The 26,097-nt window shown below is 35.9% G+C and overlaps 1 protein-coding gene across 3 annotated transcripts in view; it reads right to left on the bottom strand.

Moving 5' to 3' along the window:
• Positions 1–26,097, bottom strand: part of ppp1r9ala (protein phosphatase 1 regulatory subunit 9A-like A) — a 70,999-nt gene that overhangs the window by 19,378 nt on the left and 25,524 nt on the right. For all 3 annotated transcript variants that reach the window (XM_067409277.1, XM_067409278.1, XM_067409279.1), the window contains exons 3-13: positions 22,438–22,570; positions 21,468–21,588; positions 17,086–17,190; positions 11,743–11,869; positions 5,973–6,131; positions 5,827–5,880; positions 5,508–5,737; positions 3,751–3,847; positions 3,582–3,660; positions 2,012–2,163; positions 1,638–1,899 (exon numbers count right to left, since the gene is read on the bottom strand). In XM_067409277.1, coding sequence (XP_067265378.1) covers positions 1,638–1,899; positions 2,012–2,163; positions 3,582–3,660; positions 3,751–3,847; positions 5,508–5,737; positions 5,827–5,880; positions 5,973–6,131; positions 11,743–11,869; positions 17,086–17,190; positions 21,468–21,588; positions 22,438–22,570 — 1,519 coding nt within the window. The remainder of the gene's footprint in view (positions 1–1,637; positions 1,900–2,011; positions 2,164–3,581; positions 3,661–3,750; positions 3,848–5,507; positions 5,738–5,826; positions 5,881–5,972; positions 6,132–11,742; positions 11,870–17,085; positions 17,191–21,467; positions 21,589–22,437; positions 22,571–26,097) is intronic.

Raw genomic sequence — 26,097 nt, 5'->3', positions numbered from 1 at the left:
AAAACACAGTCAGGGCGTGCAAACAAATGCCATCAGTAGATGCAATTTGACTTTTTTTTTTAAGAAATTAACACTTTGATTGAGCAATGATTAAGATATCTTTTTAAGAAATTAATAATATAGACACATTAGGTCACTTTTGATCAATTTAAAGACATACATTGTTACAAAAAATACCATTTTAAATAAACTTAATCAATTTTATATATATATATATATATATATATATATATATATATATATATATATATATATATATATATATATATATATATATATATATATTTATTTATTTATTTATTTATTTTCCACATAGATATATTGAGAAGCACAAAATATTCAACACTGATAAATAGAAATCACCAAATCAGCATATTAGAATGATTTCTGAAGGATCATGTGACACTGAAGACTGGAGTAATGATGCTGAAAATTCAACTCTGATCACAGGAATAAATTACATTTTACAATATGTTCACATAGTAAACAATTTTGTAATTTTGTAAACTTTTTCTTAATGACTTTGTTTCACGTGTAACTGGATGAACCACTATTGAAGATATTGTAATACAGCTTATACACACATTGTACATCAAATTAATGCTCAAAGTAAACCAACCCTGCAGTCGCAGGAGTTAACAAACAAGCCTCCGTTTTAAACCAATGTTCGATAAATGTTCAATAACTGTAAATTATTTATGATAACCAGAGCTTGACATTCTTGCTCACCAACACTGTGTCTAGTGGTTTTCCAAAGTTACTGGCCACATTTTCACTGGCCACAATTTTGAGATCGATACCATGGGGGAAAAAATAAAACTGCCAAATAGAAATTTTTAATATTATCTCATATTTTTTCAGCAGGTACAATAGGCTGCTGTCACTTTAAGACCTGACGCACAGATCCATTATACTGTTGCACATGCATTTTCTTTCTCACTTAAAACAGAACTGACTGTGTTTACTTGAATACTCACCAAGACCAGCATTTTGTGTGTATTTGACAGTTTAAGCACAATCAGCAGCAAAAAAGAACTCAATTTAAGTACTGAGAGGCAGCTTTGTGTGCGCGCACCTTGGGTGTGAGCACAAAATCTGCGGGAATGAGTAAAATAATGTGCAAAACGTGCAATACCATGCTAAAATTCAAGCCCTGTTCATCTTGAGCACATGAAACAAGTGAGTGAGGGGAGGCGGGTTTGTGTCAACTCACTGTCAGAGAGATGAGAGTGAGAAAGAGCAGCTGGTATCGTGCATCTATTATGCAGAAAATGAAAAATGTATATATTATATACACAATTCAACCCGCCAAAGTGGCCACCACTGAAATACACCCGCATTTGGCGAGTGTTAATGTCAAGCCCTGATGATAACATTCTCAAATTGCCAAACTACTGCAGTTAGCCTATCTGTAGGTTTGTTACAGTTGTCAGGCGACCAACTGAGAGCATTAATATATATTACAACTTGTTTAAAAGCTATTTGGAAATGGTTCTTCTAATCAGAATTTGGAGTCAGAACTATCTGTATAATAATTACTGAACAATAGGTCTTTTTTTTAATTATTTTGTTGTTGCTACATGGAAAAAATGGAATTGTAAAAAGCACCATTCCACTGGGATTCTACATCCAGTTACCTTTGACCTCTTTGCCCTTGCCTTTGGACTCTCTCTTCTTTACATTCCGTAAGAAGCTGGAGGGGGAGGAGTCTTTTGGGGGTGAGAGGGCGGGGCCCTGTGGATCCCTCTGCACTGACTGGCTGCTGCTCGTAACAGATCCTTCATCCTTTGGGTGGTTTGCAGGGGAAGATATGGCCACCGGCAGGGACAAACTCTCCTGGATTGATCTCTTACGAGGCGGTGGAGACTCGGGACTCAAAGATTCATTCTCATCATCACCCTGAAAAACAGACAAGAGCATCCAACATCAAAGACAATGTTATCGTCCAAAAGAGACGTATTAGATTTTTACAGGAGTCAACCGCTCCTGAATATCTTGAGCTCTTTGTGACCTGCACACGTCCAGTCGGGGAGCTGAGCGTCTCTTTCAGTTTACTGCGGGACGGTGGCTGCCGTTTGGATCTCTGAGCCAGATGGGCCCTTGCACGATGGGCGCTGGTGTCCAAACGCTCCGTCTCAGGAACCACCTCAATCCAGTCTGCTCCTGGAGAACAATTCACTAACATCATTAACTAATGCTTTTAGAGATCTCTCATTCGCTCACACATTCCTTGTAAAGTTTTTGTATTATATACAATATGGGCTGAATTTAAGACGCTCTGGTCCAACTCTACATAGTTTTATCATGGATAATTTAATTTCTGTATCTCAGTGTCTGGTTGAGTTATGTTTGTCTGAATCTAAACATTTTAAGTTTAGCAGGCATATGAACATGAACCTATAAAAAAAGAAAGGTACGGTCACATTTGCCATTGCTCTGCAAAATTTTGAGGGTGTGAAATCCAGTCATTTCAATAGGGAGTTTCAATCAGGAGTGTTGTGTGAGAGCGGAAAAGTTCACAATGCTGATTTCGCTCGTGTTCAACGCTGATGTCAGAAAGCTGCTTTGTTTGAAAGTGACTTCTGTGTGAACATTGCTTCAAACATGGCTACGCTATTGACAATGGACCTTTTTTACCATACAAAATTTCTCTAATGTGACCAAACCTGAACAGTTTAACAAGGGTTGATCAATAAGACAAATCACAAATTCATATAGACAAGCAAAAACAGAAAAGCATCAACAAGCATGTTCTTTTAAGGCTGTTCAGACTATGTTTAACACAGGACTGACATCTTTTCCACCCTATTTCAAGGTCACTTTTAACCCTGGCTAAAGCACTTGGGGTTAGTTTGGCTTTTAACCTTTGATTATGAAGCTTTTTTGCATTTGCAGTGCCAAACAATGCGGTGTTATGGTTTGGTGGTGGCGAACAGACAACCAGTCATATACTAAACAATACTTGCCTCATTTAATATTCATGTGCTTTGTACCGTCAGTCTTGAACATTGGGGGGCGGGGGAGACAAAAACTTTAGATAGGAACATAGTTTTAACACTACTAACTAACTTAACCAGGCCCCGCCCCTTTATTTTGCATATTATTCAAATGAGGAATATAGTGACGTGTTTGTTCCCCAAAGAAACTCAAGACTACAACTGAGGTGTTTCAGGGAGTTCAGAAACAGTGACACTGATATAGAGAATATGGAGTGACTTTGTGCTTTGTAACTTTGCAGACCTTTTTCATGTTAAACAACAACATTGAACACTAAAGAAAGTTGAACGTAAAATTAAAAAAAATAATATTTAAAGTAAACGTCTTTAAACGTTTTATCGAGTGGACTGAGTAGATTTTCACACGTGAAAAGTCTATTACATGCTTATTTAGCTTAATAGTGCATTTTTCTTGTTGCCATTCCTCAGTTTTTCTCTGTTTCTGTGACTGATACCAACAACTTCAGTATGTGCTCAGCATGACCTAACATTCAATTAATCCTTTTTGGAATCAGACAGCTATAAAAAAAACAAAAAACAAACAAAAAAAAACAAAAAAAAAAAAAAACAAGAGTTTTAACTCACCCAAAAGAAGTGAATCTGCAGACTTACTGCCTGACAGTGGAGACTCATGAAGACCACTGTCAGATTCAAGCTTCGCCAGCTACACGAGAGAGATTGAAAGGTGGATGTCAGAGAACATGAAAGCTTTATGTGCGAGTTCATTTCTGTTACATGTGAGGCTTGTTCTCACCCTCTGCTGCAGATCCACTATCTGAGTTTTATATGTAGCCTCTTTCTCCTCCAGAGTTCTCCTTAACTCCTCCTCCCTCTGATCAAACTCCACCTCTCTACAACACACACACACATATCCAGACAATCAGAATGTTTGTTCTAATCTCTGAAATCTTTTAAAGGGTTCCACTGTGAAACACTGAAGGAAATTTGAAGATTGTTCATACAATGAAAACATACTGTGACTATGCCAAAAAGGACAATAAAGCACAAAAATCTATTGTTTAACTTCAGAAGACATGGATAATAGTGCATGAGTCATGTGGACTACTTTTACTGGGCTTTTGTGTCATTTTTAAAGTTCAACAGCATCTGATTTTCATTGTACAGAAATAAACAACTTAGGCATTCTCACAAACTGCTTCTTAAGTGTTTTACACAGAAAAAAACTGATTTGAGTCAAATCTAAATGTATTTATTTAGAGACCTTGAACATTTCATTCATTAATACAGTTTATTCACTATAGTTTAAAAAAAAATGGTAATAAAAGATTTTAGAGTTAAACTGTGTCAGAAAAAAATAATCTTAATTATGTCAGATAACACTTAAGCAAAACATGGTCAGGTCAAAGTGTTTTTTGGTTCCATATTTTATATCAGTTATACTGGTAGTCCACTGTATGATGAATTTTTGGGTATAATATGTCACAGTTTACTTTATTTGGCTATCCTCACTTATGAACTATAGTGTCCTGCACCCACTAGTAAAAATATATAAAAATATATATAAAAAAAAAAAAAAGTTATTTGACTGTATATATTATATATATTTTATATATACTTTTTTATTTAGGGGTGTAACTCCACACTCCAATCCAGAAGGGGATGCACGCGGTAATGCAACACTGTTTGCTAACTGCCAAAACAGCAAAAAGCGCAGAAGACGAACAGATGCTCTATGCATAGATATTTGTACATGTAGTCTCTCAGCCAGTGTTTCAACCGTGGAAAGACATCAATAAAACAGCTTAAGAATAATATCTCACGTAGCATTACATTTACCTCAGGCAAGTCATTTAGTGTCCACAGCATATTAGTTTACTACAGAAATCTGGAGGGGGGCATTAAACTAAATATATGCACTATATTAGCCTATATATTCACTATGTTTACTTAACCATTTATTAAATCTTTAAAACATTAGGTAAAATAAATTTCTCATGAAAACAAGTTATGACAGTAACTGTGTAAATGACTATATGAAATGAGTTTAAATTAATTGGAGTAGAAAAATAATTGAAAAATAAATTTATAATTAGATTTAAATTTGTGCAATTTACACTTTTTTTTTATTTAAATGTTGGTTATTATATCTAAAAAAGCAATGTAATAGTTTGAGCTCTGTTGTTAATTGTAACCTTTAATATTATAGTGCAAGAAAGGGCCCCCCGTAATATAGTTTACAGCATTAGCTGAGAGATTTTTTTTATGCTTAAGAAAATGTTAATTATAATTAAAATTATTTGACATTTTCAAAAGAACAGCATTTATTTGAAATGGAAATATTTTGTAACATTATAAATGTCCTTACTGACACATTTGATAAATTTAATGTAACCTTGCAGAATAAAATATTAATTTCTTTAAACCCCCAAACTTTTAAATGGTAGTCTATAAACACTGCATAACAGAAAATAAAAAGGTTAGGGACATCGCAAAGACCACATTAAATGGCATTATATTAATAGAGAGGTTAGTGTAGACATCTCGACTCACTTCTGCTGATAGTCTTTGAGCAGTTTCTTGGCTTTGCTGTATTTTTTATCCAGAGCTTCATATTGGCTCTGCGTGTCATTGAGCTGTCCGTTGATGCTTTTACAGAGAGCCTGAGCCTCCAGCCAGTTCTTCTCCATCTGAGCGATTCTCTCAGAGTTCTCCTGAACGCTCCTCTCTAGATGAGCTTCCCTCGCTTCCCACGCGGCACGCTCCTCCGACGACTCCCTTAACTACAACATCAGCCAAACATTACTTTTAAAACACACAAAAACTCTTATATGTTTCATATCAATGGACAACATGGTTCAAAAGTTCGTACTCTCTCTTTCAGTTCATCTACTTCCGCCTCTGCGATGGTGTGTTTTATCTGGAGCTGAAATTAAAACAGAATATACAAAAAAAATTAGGAAATCATTAATGGCAATCTATTAAAAGAAGTGAAATGAAAAGCACAAGACCTGCTACCTCTTTAAATCTGAACATTAGCTGAGCGGTGTCCATGTTTGATGGAAGGAACATTTCTTCGCTCTCAGGCAGGTCGAACACTTCCACATTCCTCCTGCCGAAACTGGAACCCAGGATGCCATCCTCCCCGCCTTCCTCCTCATCCTCGTAGTGCTCGTCCTGTGAGGACATCAGAGACACAGACATGATGGAGCACACAGAACAAGAAACAACCAGTCCAAAAATAGTGCAAAGTTATAAATGAACAAATATGATGAACAAATACCACGAGCCCAATTATTTTCCTCTTATTTTACATAACTGGTAAAACATTAAACTTTTAGAATTCACTGGCAAAACGTACCAGAAAAACGCACTGGTTCAACAGGTATAAACAACTCGATTTCGATTTTGAATGAGCTCACAAATCTGTTTCCTCATTCAACATGGTGCATTTTTACATATTTTTGCATACTTGAGAACATTCAACACAAAGCAGCACTGAAGAAATGACTGTTGAAAAAGTCTGAAGATGCTTTAACCTGGCTGTCCAGTATTCTATTCTGAGAACACGTTTTCTTCTTTCCACAGATGTGTTTGATCACTGCGTTCGCATCTCACATCCTTTTTTTTAGCATCTAGTGCATGACATGGCATTCTAAAAACGCAATTCCTTATGGGGACATTCACACAGAGCGTGTTTTTGGAGTTAAAATCACGAGACGCAGGTTTGCAAAAAATGCAAAGTCTAGAGACAGGGATAATTCACCCAAAAATGAAAATTCTGTCATCATTTATTCAGCCTCAAGTTGTTCCAAACCTGTTCCAAAGTTTCTTTCCTCTGCTGAACACAAAAGAAGACATTCTATCGGTAACCAAACAGTTGATGGACCCTATTGACTTCCATAGTATGGGGGGAAAATATTCTTCTACCCATATTCTTTAAAATATCTTTTGTGTTCAGCAGAAGACAGAAATTCATACAGATTTGAAACAACTTAAGGGTGAGTAAATGATGACAAAATTTTCATTTTTGGTTGATCTATTGCTTTAAAAGTTGAACTTCTTTTAACTTGAGTGGCACATTTTTAGAATGTAAGGTCATGTGAGAGATGCTGTGAAAGACGCAAGCACAACTGTCAAACACGTCCATCTAGTGCATGTTTACATAGAAAAACAATGGAATGCAAAAACATGTGTGAATGGACCCTAACGGTCACATTAGCAAAATTTTGTTGAAATTTCACAGGCAAATAAAGGTCCACTGTCCGTTATCAATAGTGTAGTGATGTATGAAACGGCTCACATGAAATTCTATTTCAAACCAAGCAGTTTTCTGCTGGTAAAAGCAGCAAATTCGCAAAACTACAGATCCTGTGGATTCCTATTAAAATGACTGGATTTTGCCAAGCACAAGTAAATATGACTGCACCATAAAACCCTCTTACAAAATTCAAATAAAGTTAAAAAGTTACATCTGGACCATAATGTCAAAGTTTAGCATGGCCTAGTTAGCCCCTGCTGGTAGATGCCGTAATTACAGATGGTAGTCGACCAGAATGCCTATTACCGCCGCGCGAGTTACATTTCAAAGAAATGACTGCCAGGAGGCGCAAAGGGACATTTTGCAAAACAGCTGCAATTTTTGCATTTTGAAATGTAAGTAACGTTAGAGTTAAGTCATAAATCAACAATAATAAAAACGCAACAGTTATGTTATATAAGGGGGGGGGGGGGGGGTAATGTTGTTTGTATTTTCTATACAAATTCACTAGTTCACATATTATTTGTAAGAAGAGTGAACTGTTATATAGTCAAACCGAGGAGGCACATGCCCTCTCAGATTTATGAGGCAAATTAAATTTAAATGCACTGCAGCTAAAAAGACAAACATTAATAATTAATATATATATATAGATTTGATACAATCACACCAGTGTGAAAACGGTCGGTGCCAAATGTCATCAGCTGCTAAATTCGTTCGCTGTATGGCTCGCTGGTTCGCTGATCCAAAGACTGCCATGCACTGTTCAGTGTTTACAGTCATATAAGATTTATTTATGTTTCTGATATTAAAATACACAACCTACTAGCAAATAAATAAAGAAACTTGTTTGCACAACTGCAGCGTTATGGGTGTGAAATTTGAAATCTGAACTTAAAATATTAATCCACTTATGTAATTCTCATAAAGCTTGATGTAAAGTACCAACAAAAGTAGCCTAATTATGAATGTGTCTGGAAAAATTAGACATTTTAATTTTTTATTAATGTTTTTTGAGTCAGTGTCGGCTGTAAAGATGAAGTTGACGACGCTGACTCCACAGAACAGTGGATGCGCCTTTAGAGAGAAATGTAACTTTTATATATGGATTACATAATCAGACATATTTGATTTCGGTATGAATTGGTTCATTTAAAAGTAGACATTTCAAGCTTTCAATGCACATATTTCTCATGTCTGTGATGCAAACATCGAAAATATGTGAAATAACGTTCGACTAATTGTTCATTTAAAGGTGCCCTAGAACCAGTTTTTACAAGATGTAATGTAAGTCTAAGGTTTCCCCTGAATATCTCTGAAGTTGCAGCTCAAAATACCCCATAGATTTTTTTTTTTATTAATTTTTTTAACTGCCTATTTTGGGGCATCATTAACTATGCACCGATTCAGGCTGCGGCCCCTTTAAATCTCGCACTCCCTGCCCCCCCAAGCTCTCGACTATAATACAGTGCATTTACAAAGTTCACACAGCTAATATAACTCTCAAATGGATCTTTACAAGATGTTCGTCATGCATGCTGCATGCATGCATCGTTTCCTGTGAGTATAGTATTTATTTGGATGTTTACATTTGATTCTGAATGAGTTTGATAGTGCTCCGTGGCTAAAGCTAACATTACACACTGTTGGAGAGATTTATAAAGAATGAAGTTGTGTTTATGAATTATACAGACTGCAAGTGTTTAATAATGAAAATAGTGACGCTCTTGTCTCCGTGAATACAGTAATAAACGATGGTAACTTTATCCACATTTAACAGTACATTAGCAACATGCTAACAAAACATTTAGAAAGACAATTTACAAATATCACTAAAAATATCATGTTATCATGAATCATGTCAGTTATTATTGCTCCATCTGCCATTTTTCGCTGTTGTTCTTGCTTGCTTACCTAGTCTGATGATTCAGCTGTGTACAGATCCAGACGTTAATACTGGCTGCCCTTGTGTAATGCTTTGAACATGAGCTGGCATATGCAAATATTGGGGGTGTACATATTAACCCTCTGGAGTCTGAGGCTGATTTGGGGCCTGGAGAACTTTTGACATGCCCTGACATTTGTGCTTTTTTCAGTTGTTCATAAACATATTAATGGAAAAAGTGTCATTACACTGTATTCAGCACAAACTAGGCTACAATAATATGTGAGGAACATGTATGTACATGTTTGTGTTTTTGAAGGAATAACATTTATGCGTGGTTGTTGAAAAAACAAAAAACTTAAGTCACTGAAATAAGGCCAAAAAAAGTATAATAAATCTGTGTTCATAAGACTTTAGGGTATTGGAGGTTGTAGACTAGAGTTTTTGCTTCAAAATTATGTAAAAATTATGCTGCCTACTCCTTCATATTTAACAATATATTGATTTAGTTTTTGTAAGACACTTTTTGCCAAGAAACACAGTATGCAAGGAGGCGTGAATCACCACTGAAAATGGGCCATTCTCACCTGAGAAGACAAAAGAATTGGATAGTAATGAGCTGAAATGACTTGCATATTAATGAGGCATTTCAGTCAGGTAGGCTGTGAAAAAAACCTTCTGTGATGTCTCAAGCTCATTATGATATATGAAACATACAGAAAAATATTATTACAATATAAAGTAATGGTTTTATATTATACTTTAAAATATAATGTATTTCTGTGATGCAAAGAGTCTGAATATAGGCTTTTAGTTTAAAAGCATGCACATTTGGAGAAATATTGGATTCTCATATGCTTATGTCAATTTTCTATACAGAGGAGTTATTTTTATTTAATATTCACTGTCATTACTATGAGCGCTGGTGTTTTCAATTCATCCTTGAAGTCGGAGGGCGCTCTGTGCATTTTAGTCCACAAATTCATCTAAAAGAAGAAGAGGCTATTCCATGAATGGAGTTTCCAATACATACAGCAGCAGGAGGGCGCTAAAGAAACAAAAACTCATCTAAACTTCATCTGTAGAAGACAAGTAAACAGGAAGTAACTGCATGTCTTCTAGAGATCGCTAACCATGACTTTTACATCCAGATAAACACTTTTCAAGACAATAAATACACGATTGAGATAATAAATGCATGTATTGACTGAATTAGCGTCTGAATAGCGCTGGCTCCGTGGGCGTGGCCGCATTAGCAGATAATGAGCTGAATCACGGATTTCTGACATGGCTCTCTTTTCATACAGATTACATAAACAAGGTTTGTTTTCGATTTGACTTACATGATTTAAAACCTGACATCTTAACGTTTTTTTAGACATAAGTGTAATTTTTTGTCATTAGTATTCACTAAGTTACAGTTCATTTTCTGAGAACTATCAGATTGGAGTTCGTTCAGAGGGAGAGGAGAAATCACGCATCATGTTAGTTTTCTTTATTTTACAAAAAGCACAAAATTCTGTTTTTACTCTGAGTGTACACAAATGAAAGAAGATATTCCACAGATTAAAATGGTGTATAACTCTTAATTGTATGTGCAACATTGACGGAGTATTTTGAGTCTCTTTCACACTGATAAGAAAAAAACCACGGTGGTATCGCCGGCGATACCGTCAGACCTCAGAGTGTTAATGATCTCGACTGTTACGTAACAGTCGGTGTTATGTTGAGATTCACCTGTTCTTCTGAGGTCTTTTAAACAAATGAGATTTATATGAGAAGTAGGAAACAATGGAGTTTGAGACTCACTGTATGTCATTTCCATGTACTGAACTCTTGTTATTCAACTATGCCAAGGTAAATTAAATTTTTGATTCTAGGGCACCTTTAAGCCATTAGTTGACTAATCATATTTATATTAATTTTATTTTTTAAATACTGGAGAGAATAAGCCATTATAATGAGCGGTTACGTAATTGTTAGTGTATACCAAATCGTGTTTCTTGATTGACATCATAAATAACATGACGCAAAGCACTTACTGAGAGGAAGTATGCAAACTGGTACACTCTTATGAACTATAAAATAATACACTTCAGGAGTCTTTAGGAACAACTATAACCAATAATTAACAATTAACATCAACAGTAACATACACAGAAACATTCAAAAGTGTACTGATATTAAACTAAGGGGTCCCACTTTATATTAAGTGGCCTTAACTACTGTATACTTACATTTAAATTAATCATTTTGACACAATGCACTTGTGTACATGCATGTTTTTACATTGTACTTATATTTTTAAAAACACCTGCATGTAATTACATCCATAATTAATTTCTGTAATTACATTTGTTGACCCATCCCTTAAATCTTACCCCTACCCTTAAACCTACCCATACCACCAAAGCTTTCTCTAATCTTACCTGTATCCCACCTCAACAGCAGCAAAAGTGTTTTGCAATTCAATATGAACCCAATAAGTACATTGTACTTATTTTTTGATGTAAGTACATAGTAGTTAAGGCCACTTAATATAAAGTGGGACCAACTAGGGTACAAAGTAACTCTATATACACTATACCAAACAATTGTGCATAAGCACTGATGTAAGCAAAAAGGCCCATGAGATGACTGACCTCTTCAGTAGACTGTTCGTATGTGTCGTCCACCTGCTGCTGCTGCTGCCGTTCCTGCTCGAGGGTCTCGCTGATCAGCCGTGCCACCTCACTCTGAGTGCCTGGCTTCTCTCTGCCAATCAGAAACCTGCATGGGGGTGAGTGACAAGAAACAAGGATGATTACGTTTGTAACGTATACTGATCTGCTGATCAGGTAGAGAGGAAACAACGAAGCCTGTGTGAGTGTGCATATTGTTTATTTGCATGTGGTGAACTTGAAACCTTCAGCCCAGAGACTACAGAGAAATATGAGCATTAAGCATTCATTTTTCTATTTTCATTTTTTTTTTTTTTTTTTTTTTGAGGCAATTGCCAGAGAGTAAATGGAGCACCAATGTAAAGTTATTCTTGGTGTGAACAGGCCTTTATGTTTAGGAATTTGCCAATTCTGGTTCCCTGATTTCCTGTTTTCATTAGTGATTCACAAAACATTCTTAAGAATAAAATTCTTCTGAACTTCTTATTTTCTTCTTAAAGGATTAAATCACTTTCAAATAAAATTAGCCCAAGCTTTATTCACTCTCAAGCCATCCTAGGTGTATATGACTTTCTTCTTTCTGATGAACACAGAGTTATATTAATAAATATCCTGACGCATCCGAGCTTTATAATGGCAGTGAGCGATACCAAAGAGTATGAGCTGAAGAAAGTGTCTCCATCCACATCCATCCATCATAAACTTACAAAAAGTTTGTGTAAAAAAATACCATATTTAACAAGTTATGAAGTAAAATATCTAGCTTCCGCCAGACTGCCTTCCATATTCAAGTTACGAAAAAAAATTTAAACTGGCTAAGCTTTTCCGTAAGTTGAATACTGAAGGCGTAGGACGTAGCGTAAGCTTTCTGAACTGCGAGAGACGTTGCACTTTCTTCCTAAGTTGAATACGGAAAAGGCGGTCTGGTGGAAGCTAGATATTTTACTTCATAACTTGTTAAAGTGTCGCTTCAGAAGGCCTTTATTAACCCCCGGAGCCGTGTGGAAAAACAAGTTTATGACGGATGTGGATGGAGGCACTTTCTTCAGATCATACTCGTTGGTATCGTTCACTGCCATTATAAAGCTCAGATGAAACTCATATACACCTAGGATGGCTTGAGGGTGAGTAAAGCTTGGCGTAATTTTCATTTGAAAGTGAACTAATCCTTTAAGCATTTAATCGATGCAGGAAAAAGGATCTGTTGTTGATTTATGATTTCTTTAAAGGGGTCCTATTATGCTTCTTCACCTTTTCAATTTTAGGTAGTGTGTAATGTTGCTGTTTGAGCATGAAAAAGACCTGCAAGGTCACTAAGCTCAAAGTCCACTCCAATGGGAGATATTCTCTTCAAGAACTACAACCAACAGCTCATTGGGGCTACAACACGCTTCATCCAGGATCTTGTGAAGTCACAATGTCACTCATTTAATTAATCCCTGCCCACAGAATATGCAAAAAAGAGGGTGAGGCCTGGTTGAGCTGTGCCAGAGAACATGAAGAAGACCTGCTTTAGTAGCCTGATCCTTGGAAACGTACTACTCTGAAACGTCCTGTAAAATCTGTGCTTGCAACCACAGGATTGATTTTGTAAAGTTTGTTTGTTGTACATTTATCCCATTCAGCTTGCCATTTCTTTCAAATATAAGTGTTTATAATAGGTCTAAAGGTCTGGAGGTGGAATTGGGCATTTTTTGAGCTCTGAAGATAAAGTTTCCTTAGCCGCAGCATCAGCTTGTTCATTCCCTGTAATACCACAATGCTCTGGTACCCAACAAAATATTACTTTAAAATTCTGTTCCTCCAAGGACCACAAACTATTTAAAGTTTCCACAAATGCTGGGTGTTCATATTTGGAAGATGCCAGAGTCTAAAGACAAGATTTTGAGTCTGTCATTAATAGGAAATTTTGCTGCTGAGAAGATTTAATATGCTGCAATGCCAAAATGATAGCATTGGCTTCTGCAGTGAAAACCGAACAATAATGAGGAATCTGCACTCCACTTCTCAGATGATTGACCACAAAGTCAGCTGAAACATGATATCCAGTCTTTGACCCATCTGTATACATTTGGATATATGATGGAAAACTGTCTCTGAAGCTTAAAAGTTGTTCGTGGTAATCATTTGGATGAGTTTGAGATTTTTTTTTTCTTGTTAGATCCATGATTATGACAAATGACATTTTTTGATACTCCAAAGGGAATACTACTAAAGTGTGTCTGGGTCATTTCAATCAACTTTTATATTTTCCAGGTTCCCTTGGATTTCTTTGTCATACAGCAAAGATAACTGAGATGAAAAAAACTGCTTGGTAAGCTGGATTATTTTTGTTGGTCAATAACAATGTTGCAGGGTTAATTTAAGACGTCTATTCTCCACGGAGGGTTCATATGTCTCAACAAACAAACCCTGAATTGGTGATGTTCTGAAGGCTCCAAGAGATAGAGCAACTTTAAGAGTGTGTTAAGCCTTACTCCCAAACTACAATTCCTGTTCATCAATAAAGTGAGAATCAGACCCGTTAGAAACCAAAATACACTCAAATTAATTGCATGAATTGATAAGTGTACTATCAGAGTAGCAGGCTTGGGAGGGTTGTTTTAAAAATGTATTCCGTTATAGTTACAAATTACTTCATAAAAAAAGTATTCATTAATGTAATCCAAGTACCACAATATGAAAGTAATGTAATCTGATTACTTTTGGGTTTCTTCACGGTCACATATTTTTTATATATCAGCTTTACTATAAATAAATTGCATTTTTAAATTTAAATTAAACTTATTTCTTCTCAATTTCTGCAACTTTTTTTTTAAATGTTACACGTTCCATACTTTTGAATGGGTCTCAACAATAAAAAATATTTTACAAATCTGATTAATTATCTTTTGCAATATTATTATCGTTGTTGTTGTTTGAGCTTAAAAATATAAAAGTCACATTAGATCATAACCAAACTGAACAAGCTCGGAGCAAACATTTCTGTTTATGTTTGTTCTACTTTCATTTTAATGTTTAGCATTTTGGTTACTTTTAAAACCTATTAAAACTAAGCAATCATTTCTCATTTCCACAACTTGGGAATACCTGAAACCCTGATTGATTGATTGATTGATTGATTGATTGATTGATTGATTGATTGATTGATTGATTGATTGATTGATTGATTGATTGATTGATTGATTGATTGATTGATTATCAATCAATCAGATAGATAAATAAATACATAAATAAATACATAAATATATATACAGCTATGGAAAAAATTAAGAGACCACTTAACATTGATTTCTGAGCTTGGAGTGGTCTCTTAATTTTTTCCATAGCTGTATATATATAAAAAAGGGCTATTCAGACATCTAGTGCCTACAGTATGATATTAAAGATTATGTTTTAGTCCTTTGATAAAGAAAGTGTTTTCGTAGCTGGAAGGCAGAGTTTGCACTGTACAACCATGTTGTTTGCATTTTCTTCTTTGAAAACAAAATAGCAGCAAAATTTCCATGAAGTGAAAGCGCTTTCCCCGTGGGCAGCAACGTTTCAACAAGCAGCAGTGATTCAATCTGTGTCTGAGGAGATTGTAAACGGGTGTTATTTGCGCATGCACCAGCGGGTGGCTCCCGTAAGTCATCACTGGCAACAGAACCAGGAAATACTGTATAATCAAGCAGCACTTAATATGTGTTATTCTGGCAAAATAATGATTTATTTAGTTTTAAATGAAACAGTTGTAATCCTCATAGTATTCCACCTTTTTTCAAAATGTAACTGTAATCTGATTACTACGTTTTTTGACGTAACTGTAATGAATTAAAATTACTGGATTTTTGTATCCTGATTACGTAATGCCGTTACATGTATTCCGTTATTCCTCAACCCTGCGGAGCAGTAATGAAAATGTTAGCCGTCGTATTGTTGACAGTAGCGCACACAAAAGTAGTAGATGTTCCGTGCTCAGGCATGGTTAGCCTCACCTGCATGCGAACCGTGCTCGAGCCCAACTGAACCGTGCTCTGGCCCACCTCTTCCAAGCGGGCCCGGGACAGCTAAACGAACCGCACCCAAGCACGGAACGGAGCGACAACACTTGTCAAACGAACTGGACTTTGGGAGTCTAACGCGCTCGGGCATAGTTCAGAGTGCCTGGTGTGAGTACACCCTTAGTTCTTTTGGTCTGGACCAAAAACGTCCTGGTTCGCTTAGAGTTCACACTGTAATTTTTAACACCAAACCTAAATTTTAATAATAATAATAATAATAATAATATTAATAAGCAGCTTTAATGACGTTTATTTTGCGACAGAACTTCCCAAACATCCAAAACAATGCTGTGGCTAAATGTGCTCACTGTATGTATGTACATTTGTTGGTATTTTGAGCAGCTGTGAACTTGTGAAGAGCTTATAAAATGTGAAAAGGAGTCAAAAGCAGCAGGAATCCCTCCGGTACACACAAATGAAGATCTGCCGTTTTAACGCCTGTACTGAACTGTAATGGGTATAGCTCCTATGATGAGAAAAAACAAGTATTCTTGAGCATTCTGTCCTTTTTAGGGTTGCATCTTGTGACATCACAACCTGTTTTTGGTTCATTTTGATGTCTTTGGTCTGTGTTGCATTCAGATTTCAGTTGAACCGCATTAGAGTTCATTTGGAAGTGGACTGAGACCCATCTTTTCAGGAGACTCCCTCCACTTGTTTGGTGTGCACCAGGGTTCAGATGGCAGCGTTCACACTTATTCAAATGAACCGCACTAACAGAGAAATCCCACCGGAGTTCGTTTTAATCAAAAGTGTGAACACACCATAAGCCCCTTTTGATCATGTAAAACAACAGCCATGATAGGTGGCCTTACATGTCAGGTGTTCAAGGTCAGATTAAGGTATGATGTGGCACACATTACAGTTAAAAGTCTGAAAACACAAGACTATTAGAAAATTACCGCATTTAAGTAACTAGACTGAATGTGAGATTTTTCTGTCCTTTCCTAATACTTATAACCCATAACCCCCTTTAAACCTTTAAATAAATCTGGCGGAGCAGCAAGTTCACAAAAGCAGCTTGTGATGTCATTCGCTGTAGAGGTGCTTTTCTAAGCCGAGGATCTTCTATATGTTCAGATGGTGAAAATTCAACAGTCTGAAGAAGAAAGTTTTGGAGGAATTGGCATTTGGTGTCACTTTATAAAGCAGAGAGCCAACCACCATTCACGCACTCGAATGCCTTTGCCGCGGCTGTTTTCGTTGTTTGTTTTCGGATCTCCCGTGCCCACCCCACACTTTAAGAACCACTGCTGTAACTGACAGACAAAGCAGGACTGACCTGACTGTTCCCTTTGTGTTCTTGAGGACGGTCGCAGCAAAGAGTTGCGTCACACCAACCAGACTGATGCCATCCACCTCCACAATCTGATCATTCACCTGGATCCTGGAAAAGAACATGATGAGGTTTTTAATGTTAAAATGACAAAAAATAACCAATTTCAGATGTCTCATTAAGCAACTATTAATGTATTCTTAGTTACATACAGAACAGCAAACAATATTAGTGACAAACACCTCAAACCGGTGTTGTGAAATGTTAGTTTTAAAAACTACCCACTCTTGCATTGATATATGCAGATATTCATCATTGTTTATTTTAAATAAAAAGTAACTTAAACATGAAAAAGTCTTTTAGATGTTTTTGCTTATATTATGATTTGCTGCTCAATTATCATCAATTATTTTTGATGCTCAATTTTTATTATCAATGTTGAAAATCTGATTACAAAACACACATCGCCCTCAACAAAGCTCCAAACCACACTGTAATGTGATCCTCTAAAAGTTCTCATTTTGACGACGTCAAACATCTGGATCTTTTCATTCCATGTACTTCACACTGTTGTCAATGTGCTGCACCGTGACATGTGAAATACATGCTAAGCACATGTTCATGACACCATGAACGAGTAAACACACCTCTCTGGGTAATACAGACTGCTAACACTTCTCACAACTAATCTGCTCTCATGACCCACTAACTATACATCATAACATGTTTATGACTGACACCTCTGAGGCCTGATACCCAGCTGGGTTGCTTTTTCCAAACAGCATTGAGTATTTCAAACAGTTTGCTTTAAAACACCATTCAGCAGTTTGTGGTGAGTGCTGAGAGTCACAGGGAAGAGGAAGAGTGTGTTTTCCATACTGTGACAGAGACATAAATGCAGTGTGTTTGGACAGAGAATGTTCAACACCCATCAGAGAGATCAAACATGTGTGTCCTGCTTAAGCTGCCCTCAGGAAGCAGCACATGACAACATGCCCACCGCTACTGCAGCTGCAAAATGACCCTAGCGGGGTTCAACGGCATGCATACCGCACAAAAGTTTGGGGTTGGTCAGATTTTTTACTTTTTTTTTGAAGGAAGTCTCACCACTACTCTCACCAAGGTTGCATTTAATTGATTAAAAATACAGTAATATTGTGATATGTTATTACAATTTAAAATATAACTGTTTTGTATTTGAATATATTGTGAAATGTAATTTATTCCTTTAATCAAAGCTGAATTTTCAGCATCAATACTCAATACTCAGTCTTCAGTGTCACATGGTCCTTCAGAAATCATTCTGATTATCAAGAAAACAGTTGTGCTGCTTCATATTTTTGTGAAAAGCATGACATTTTTTCAGGATTCCTTGATGAATAGAAAGTTTAAAAGAAATCACATTTATTTGATAGAAATAAAATATAAAAATGTAAAACTTTACTATCACATTTGATCAATTTAATGCATCCTGGCTGAAAAACACACACACAAAAAAAATCTTACTGGCCCCATGTGTATATATAGTCTGATTAGGATAATTTATAATATAATAATTATAATAGAGCTGCATGATTCTTGATAAATTGAGAATCACTTTTCTTTTAAATAAGGAAAATGATTCTGAACAAAGTAAACAAAATAACAAGTAATTTACTAGAGGCTTTGACAAAATGTTAATTGCTGCAGTCATAATTTAAACATTAAAAATGTTTAATTTGAATGAAGTATTAAAACGTATCGTTTGATTGAATGATTCAATGTAGAGCTGTACAATTAATCGCAAAAAGATTGCGATACAAACAGCCATGCGATCTTATTTTATTAATGACAACAATTCGCCCGCGTATATTAAACTATAATATGTCAAACATGTCATAACATGTCAAAATCATACCTGAACATTCAAATGTGTTTGTGCTGCCGCGCTGAGCCACAGAGAGCAGTTTTAACCCAACAATAGTTACAAATATTCAAATGATCACAGAAGTACTGACATAAAGTTAGTATATAAACACGGATGTCTAAGGCAGCGATCAAAATAGAGCAATTCACCTTTAGAAACTAACTTAACACTTCAAATAACGGTTGTATCAATTACATCTTTCGCCACTAGTAGGTGACAAGTGACTGTTAAAAAAATGTATTTGTCATTGAATCATACAAAAGATTCATTCAAAACCTTTTTTTTTTTTTTTTTAATAGTTGACCCTTCGCTAAGCCATGCCCAAAAACCGCCACAGGCCAATCGTGGTTTAGCAGCCGTTACTAGGCGCGGGAGGTCTGTCAAGCTTGAGCGAGGGAACATGCCGAAGCGTTGTGCTTATGGATGGTGTTGTTAACCTGATACCTGGTATCCTAAAAGTTTGGACAAGGTGGTAGAATTTTTTTCCCTTCCCGACACCTAAAACCCAAGTGGAGAAATGCTGGTGTTCTGACAATTTGTGCTACCCTGTCAGATTTTGCTTCCTCCCATTGAAACAGTAGGTACTCGTTAGCAAAACCGCGTGCTAAAATTATAAGCGGGAGAATGTTATCATTGCAAAGTGGTCAGGCTAACGTCTTGTGTTTATTCCACAAGACTTATGGATAAGCGGTTTGATTTATAATTATTAGGTTATTTTCACAAATTTCACTTAACCTGCTGTGGATGAACAAAGCTTTTCATCAATAAATTGTGTGTTTCCCATTTGAATGGTCAGCATATGAGGCGGCTGCTGCTCGCGCTGGGAGCTTTAGCTTCAATTTTGATCAAATTATTATCTAATCGGCTGCATATGTCGTGGATATATCCCTTGAATGCGTACTCCAGTCCCTTTTGTCTTGCTCTCTCAGATATTTCACCTGTTCTCCAAAATGACTAATTATCTCCTTGAAAATGTCTGACACCGGTGCATACACACTGTAAATGACTTGCCAGACGCGAAAGCTTGACAGGCGTAGCAACAGTAACTAAGGAGGGCGGGGCTTAGCGAAGGGTCCATTCATTCAAACATTTTTCCAGCAATTGACCCTTTGCCGGGAGTTTGACTGACAAGCGATCTAACCAATCATAACACCGAATCTGCCATTTTGTCCGACAAAGCAGTCAGGAGTTTAAGAGAAGTTTAAGAGAAGATTAAATTCGGTGGAATTGAACTTGAAAAATGCTGTGTACTGACATCTTTCCACATTTGAAACAACATTCCTTCAAATGTTCATTCATGTTTATTTGATGCTATTAATTAACTAGTAGTAAGAAATGATCGGTTTACGAGCCTCTTGAGCTGAGGCTTTACAGAAATCGGTCATGGCACATTAAAGAGCCACAAAACGTTTTTTATTGTTCGAATTTCTTTAAAAAATTACACAGTTTGAAAGCTGGGACTTTAATATCATAAGTAACCTGCTCTGTCTTGTCTGTCGACATGTTGTCAGTATCCTCTTTGCTCCGCGATGTATTTTTCACTCTGTGGCGTGACAGCACCATGGCTTGTCGGACAAAGCAACAGTAACTAAGGGGGGCGGGCCTTTGCGAAGGGTCTATTAGAGTCTAGCAATTAACATTTTATCAGTTATTTTCTTTAATTATATATTCAGAATTGTGGAAGAATCATGATCTCTATTTGAAACCAAAAAATCGTGTTTTATCCAGAATCGTGCAGCTCTAATTCAATGACTCACTCATAAATACTTCACTTGTTTCATTACTGGATGAATCAGCATTTTTGAACAAATCTCTTGAATGAATGATTCAATGACAAATATTTTTTTTTAACAGTTGCTTGTCGCCGCCTACAGGTGTAATGATTTAACTGATCCAATCTTTATTTGAAGTGTCCAGTTACTTTCGTAAGGTGATTTACTCTATTTTGATCGCTACCATAGACACCAGTGTTTATATCCGAACTATAGGCTTTTACAGTACTTCTGTGATCATTTAAATATTTGTAACAAACACAACCATACTGTGATGTTCAAAAGACTGTTGTGAAGCCGTTTCATACCTACATGACAACTGCTCTCTCTGGGTCAGGGGCAGCACCAACGCAGATTTGAATGTTCTGCTGTGAATTTTTAAAGGTTTAATAGACAGGCGAATCGTTGTCATTTAGGAATGAGATCGTGTGCGAGAACATGATCTTTAACGATTAATTGTGCAGATCTGATAGATGATATCAGGACCTGTTGATTGCTTTTCTAAGCAATCAGACCGGTGTTTTTTTGTGTGATGGATGAAAAGCAGGTGTAAAAACTCTATGTAAAGGAGAATACATGTGACCTTCCAGATGTATGTCACAGATGGTAACTAATAATTACTGCCCTGATCAGTAAATTACTGATTGTTGTGAGAAATTCTACTGTACCCGTCCAAACTTTTAATCTTTTGATCAATTCGAAGATCTCACCTCCCATCTCTCTCTGCGGCTCCATCCTGTGTGATGGTCTTGACGAAGATGCCCAGTTTCTCCAGACCCTGGTCTGCCCCAACTCCCATCCCTATAATACTGATCCCCAGCCCTTTATCACCTACACAAAGAGAAAAGAGAGAGAAATAAGAAAAACAGGTTTGTTGTCTTTAAAAAGCCCATTTATCAGACATTTATTGAATTAGAAACATCAGTTCAGAAGCAATTGATGCAGACATACTCTAACATTCACAGTTCCTCCCCAGTTCAAGCAAAACATTAATTGGAACTAAATTAAAAGTGCTTTGTTCAGAAATTATGGTGAAGAGTTTACAAAAATGAAATCATTAACATGTAATTGCCCATATTTACTAAAACTAATACTGTGACAACACCTTCAAAGGTTGAAAATACTGACCTCTCCTTTTAATCTATTCTCATTTTGATAAACTGATATAGATTCTTAAATCCTACAAATCAATTTTTTGGTCTATGCCATTTTCAGGTGATGTGTGAACAAAACGTCTCTAAACATTATTTGTAGCACGCCTCCCATCCATAATAACAATAAGCTTGGTGCTTTGTTACTTTTTATATGAAAAAGGCTTAGCTTTCAAATGATGTCAATTGTATTGCAAAATTCAAACCATAAATACCATTTTTGGCACACTTTAGTGTGGCGTGACAGATAGAAGGAAATCATGAAAATTGCGTCAATGCCCAACTTTAAAAGATGGATCAGTGAGTCAGTGAGAGGATGGAAAAAATATTAATGAAAACTAACATTATGGCTGTTTCTGGTGTGGAAAAACCCTGTATAACATTACAAGTTGATTGATTAAAAAAAAAAAAAAAAAAAAAAGAGAGGTTTAGAATACGGCCTTTAGAAGTCAAACTGATTTGATAGTTGTTGTTTTTTCTTTTTAATTTATCAATCCCGGAAAATGTATTATGTGAAAGACATCCTCACCTTTCTCTATCTCCACAGGAAACACATCCATCTTCTCCACCCGTTTCTCCAGCTCATACTCCGCAGACGCGGCCACAGGATCCACATCGTCATTCCTCCGGTCGTAGTCTTCATTAGAGAACGTGCTGTACACCTGAGACACCACAAACACAACTCATGACTCGAACTGTTCTCGAGATCGATTACAGATAATAACATACAACTATTCATTTACTTACATAATTTTACTTTAAGACTGCTTATTGTGTGTATTATTAAAATGAGACGCCTTCCTAGATCACAGGTCAGTATTTCAGTTATTGCAATAACAGTGGATATAATCACTGAAACCAAAACATCAAAGCTGTAATCAGTTTCTCTACAGTCTTGCCAAAGAAGTGCTTCCTCTCTGCTACAGTATCAGCCCGGTGAAAGCAGCCCTTGTCTGCTAAAAAGAAAATTGCTTCAAAACAATTACTGCACACACACACACACACAAAATCATTTATTACGGATTTACTCAATCTTTATAGTCAATTTTAGTCAAAAAAGTTAGAAAATCTGATATCTTATGAAACATTATGATGGTTTTACAGAACTTGGGGGTCAGTCCTGCAGTGCAGCTGCTCTGTCTAATACAGAACAAACAACAATAAAGGACCTCAGTAAGCTAGGCCACAGCTGAGAAAGTCAGAGGATACAGAAAGAAACACAGAGTGCCACTGCTTGTAATTTTAAGGGATCATTTTATTTATTTATTTTTTTTTCACTGAACATTTTTTAAACCACAAACCACAGTCTTACTAAAAAAAAAATAATAATAAAACTACAGAAAATTCTCTCTTGTTGCAGGTCATGGTCAACTAATGTCAAAGTATTACAAAGTTGAACTCTGCATGAGATTGTATGCACTATCAGTCAAGAACATTAAAATAATAGTTCACTAAAATATACAAATTCTGTCATCATTTTCTCATTTCTCATGTAGTTTCAGACTTTCGTTCATCTTCGAGACGCACAAATGAAGATACTTTTAATGAAATCTGAGAGATTTCTCTCCATTGATAGTCAATTAAACCAAAACATCATGTGGATTATTACTTTTACAATCTAATTCTGAACTTTTTGAACTTCAAAGCTTTGGGTGAATGGACTTTCATTGGAGGGACAGATATATCCTCCTGGGACCCAGAAATAGACTTCTGTCCTCTGTAGTGGACATTATATTTTAGTGATTGTCTCTAACATCATACATGTCACAGTCTGGATGTCCTGTAAAGAGCACATTCAGGGCTTTGCAGAGATACCAAATTTTTAGAGGTTTCGCCATGACAACAACTTCTTGGTCTTTAAAGGTACAATTTGTGATATTTTTTTCCGCTAGAGGTCGCTAGAAGCCTATTCAAAACAAAGGCGTAGTTTGATGACGCCAAGTTTTAGAGCGGAAACATGGGACATGTGGTCTCCATCTCAATGGACGGTGCAAAAGAATAGGGATTTGAGTCTGGAATAACTCATGTTCGTGGATGCGATTATTAACATTACTGTAGTATGAAGCAGAGCAGGACCGAGTTTTGCGGGAGCTGGAGCGATTGATCAACACACACCTCACGTGCAGCGGGACTTTTATTATGACACAGTCGCCGGCGCCGCTTCCGCTTTTCCGGTCATGACTTTACGGGAGCTGTCCTTGTCGACAGAACCAGCGGCAGATGGTAAACAGTAATTATGTTCCATAAATAAGTAACACAATCCACCATAAAACGTGCAAGAAGTAAATAAGGAACTGCTTGAAGCAAACTAGTGGTTTGTTGGACACTAGACACTACTACCGCATTTGTCCACGGCACTGTTGTCATGTGGTTTCTACGTCAGTAAAGGTGGTAACAAAGGTAACTGACGTCATTGACAGGCGACTGCACTGCCCCGTGTCACTGTTTAGAATGGGGATTTTCTCATGATTTACAAGTAGTTGAAAACATTAGAGATATTGTTAGTAATCAGCTGGACAAAATATATAACACTAGCCTAGTGGTTTTTGGATATTTTACTGGAAAAATTTTACATATTGTACCTTTAAATGTGACTGAAAATGAAAATTAGCACTCTTATGGAAATATGATAATATTTTGTAATTATCATTTAAATCGGATTAATTTTCAAATTGTTTATTATAAATCAACATCTCAGGAAAATGTTATGGGGTTTCAAATCAAAATATGACTTTCTGTTACGAAACGGACATTGATTTCATACATGACCTCTGTAGAGGACAACAGGACTTAAAGCATGTTTATCAGTGAATAGGGAAATAAATTATATATCAATATTCATATTAATTATTAGATATTATTATGAAAATGTTGCCAATTATTGCTCCCATTATTACACTTCTTTTTTCATTACATGTTGCTCCAAGAACACATTAATATGCAAATTAAATACAGTGTATAGATACATTGTACTGAATGGGAAAACCGATGTATGGCCATTTTACCCACATATTGCATAAAGTAAAATGGTATATCAATTAATTCCATTATATATTTCATAACATAGTTGAGAATCATCTTTATACAAAGTTTGGTTAAAAAAAATCCTGAAGCCTAAAAATGTATTGGTAAAAAAAAAAATAAAAAAAAAAATGTTTTTGCCTATACATGTCATTTCATGTCATTTTATTTTTTAAACAACTTACTCCTGGTGTCCACTACAGAGGACATGGCATAGCATATGAATAAAATACAATTTTTCAAAAATGTTATTTTTCATTTATTTCTTTGCTCTAAACAATATAATGATGTGAAAAAAATACTGAATTCAAAAAAAAAATTTCTGTGTTTGGAAGATGAACGAAAGTTTCATGGGTTTGGAACGACAAGGGTATGATGATAACTTTCATTTTTGGGTGAACATTTAAATTCGGTTTTAATTGTATAGAATTTATTAGATTTTATTCAAAGTTCAGTAAAATAAAATACTTCACTCCAAAATTATATCTATTATGTATTCACATCACATATCATTCCAAAAATATTAACCATGCCTTATTTTCTTTCATAGATCATGTAATTGTTTGAAATATCTAAGCATGAGGGCAAATAAGATTTGACAATTATAACAGTGGTTGACATTTTCAATAAATATTGACACTGTTTTCCCCTTATATAAAGGAATGTTGGGTTTTTGTTGTTGTTGTTTATTGGAGCTTGACAGTCCAACCGTCCCCTTTTATTTTTGTTTGGCAAACAATCCTCTAGCCATTTTGAAATTATTATGTTTTGTGTTCCACAAATGAAAGTCAGTCACACAGATTTGGAACAACACAAGAGTGAGTAAACGATGACAACCGTCTTTTTTGGCTGAACTATGCCTTTAAATAGTATGTGATTTTTTTTTCGATTAATGGATAGAGTTAAATGTGTGTGTGTGAAACAGGATAGAGTGAAAGCGGATTAAGCCGGATCACTGTGAGCGAGGAACAATAAAACTTTGGCTTTGAGTAAAATGAGCTTATTGGGTTCCACTAATTATATTTTATCAGTCTGAGAGTAGAAATTTGAGGGGAAACTCAATATAAAATGAATTCAACTGTAGACAGAGTTAAACTAGCCTAAATTAAGTATTATTTTGTTGAGACACACAGACTGGACTCCAAACTTTGAATGAACAAAGTCAAAG

Source organism: Chanodichthys erythropterus, chromosome 14 (assembly GCF_024489055.1).
Source record: "Chanodichthys erythropterus isolate Z2021 chromosome 14, ASM2448905v1, whole genome shotgun sequence".
Lineage (NCBI taxonomy): Eukaryota > Metazoa > Chordata > Actinopteri > Cypriniformes > Xenocyprididae > Chanodichthys > Chanodichthys erythropterus.
This window is presented reverse-complemented; position numbering and strand designations above follow the sequence as displayed.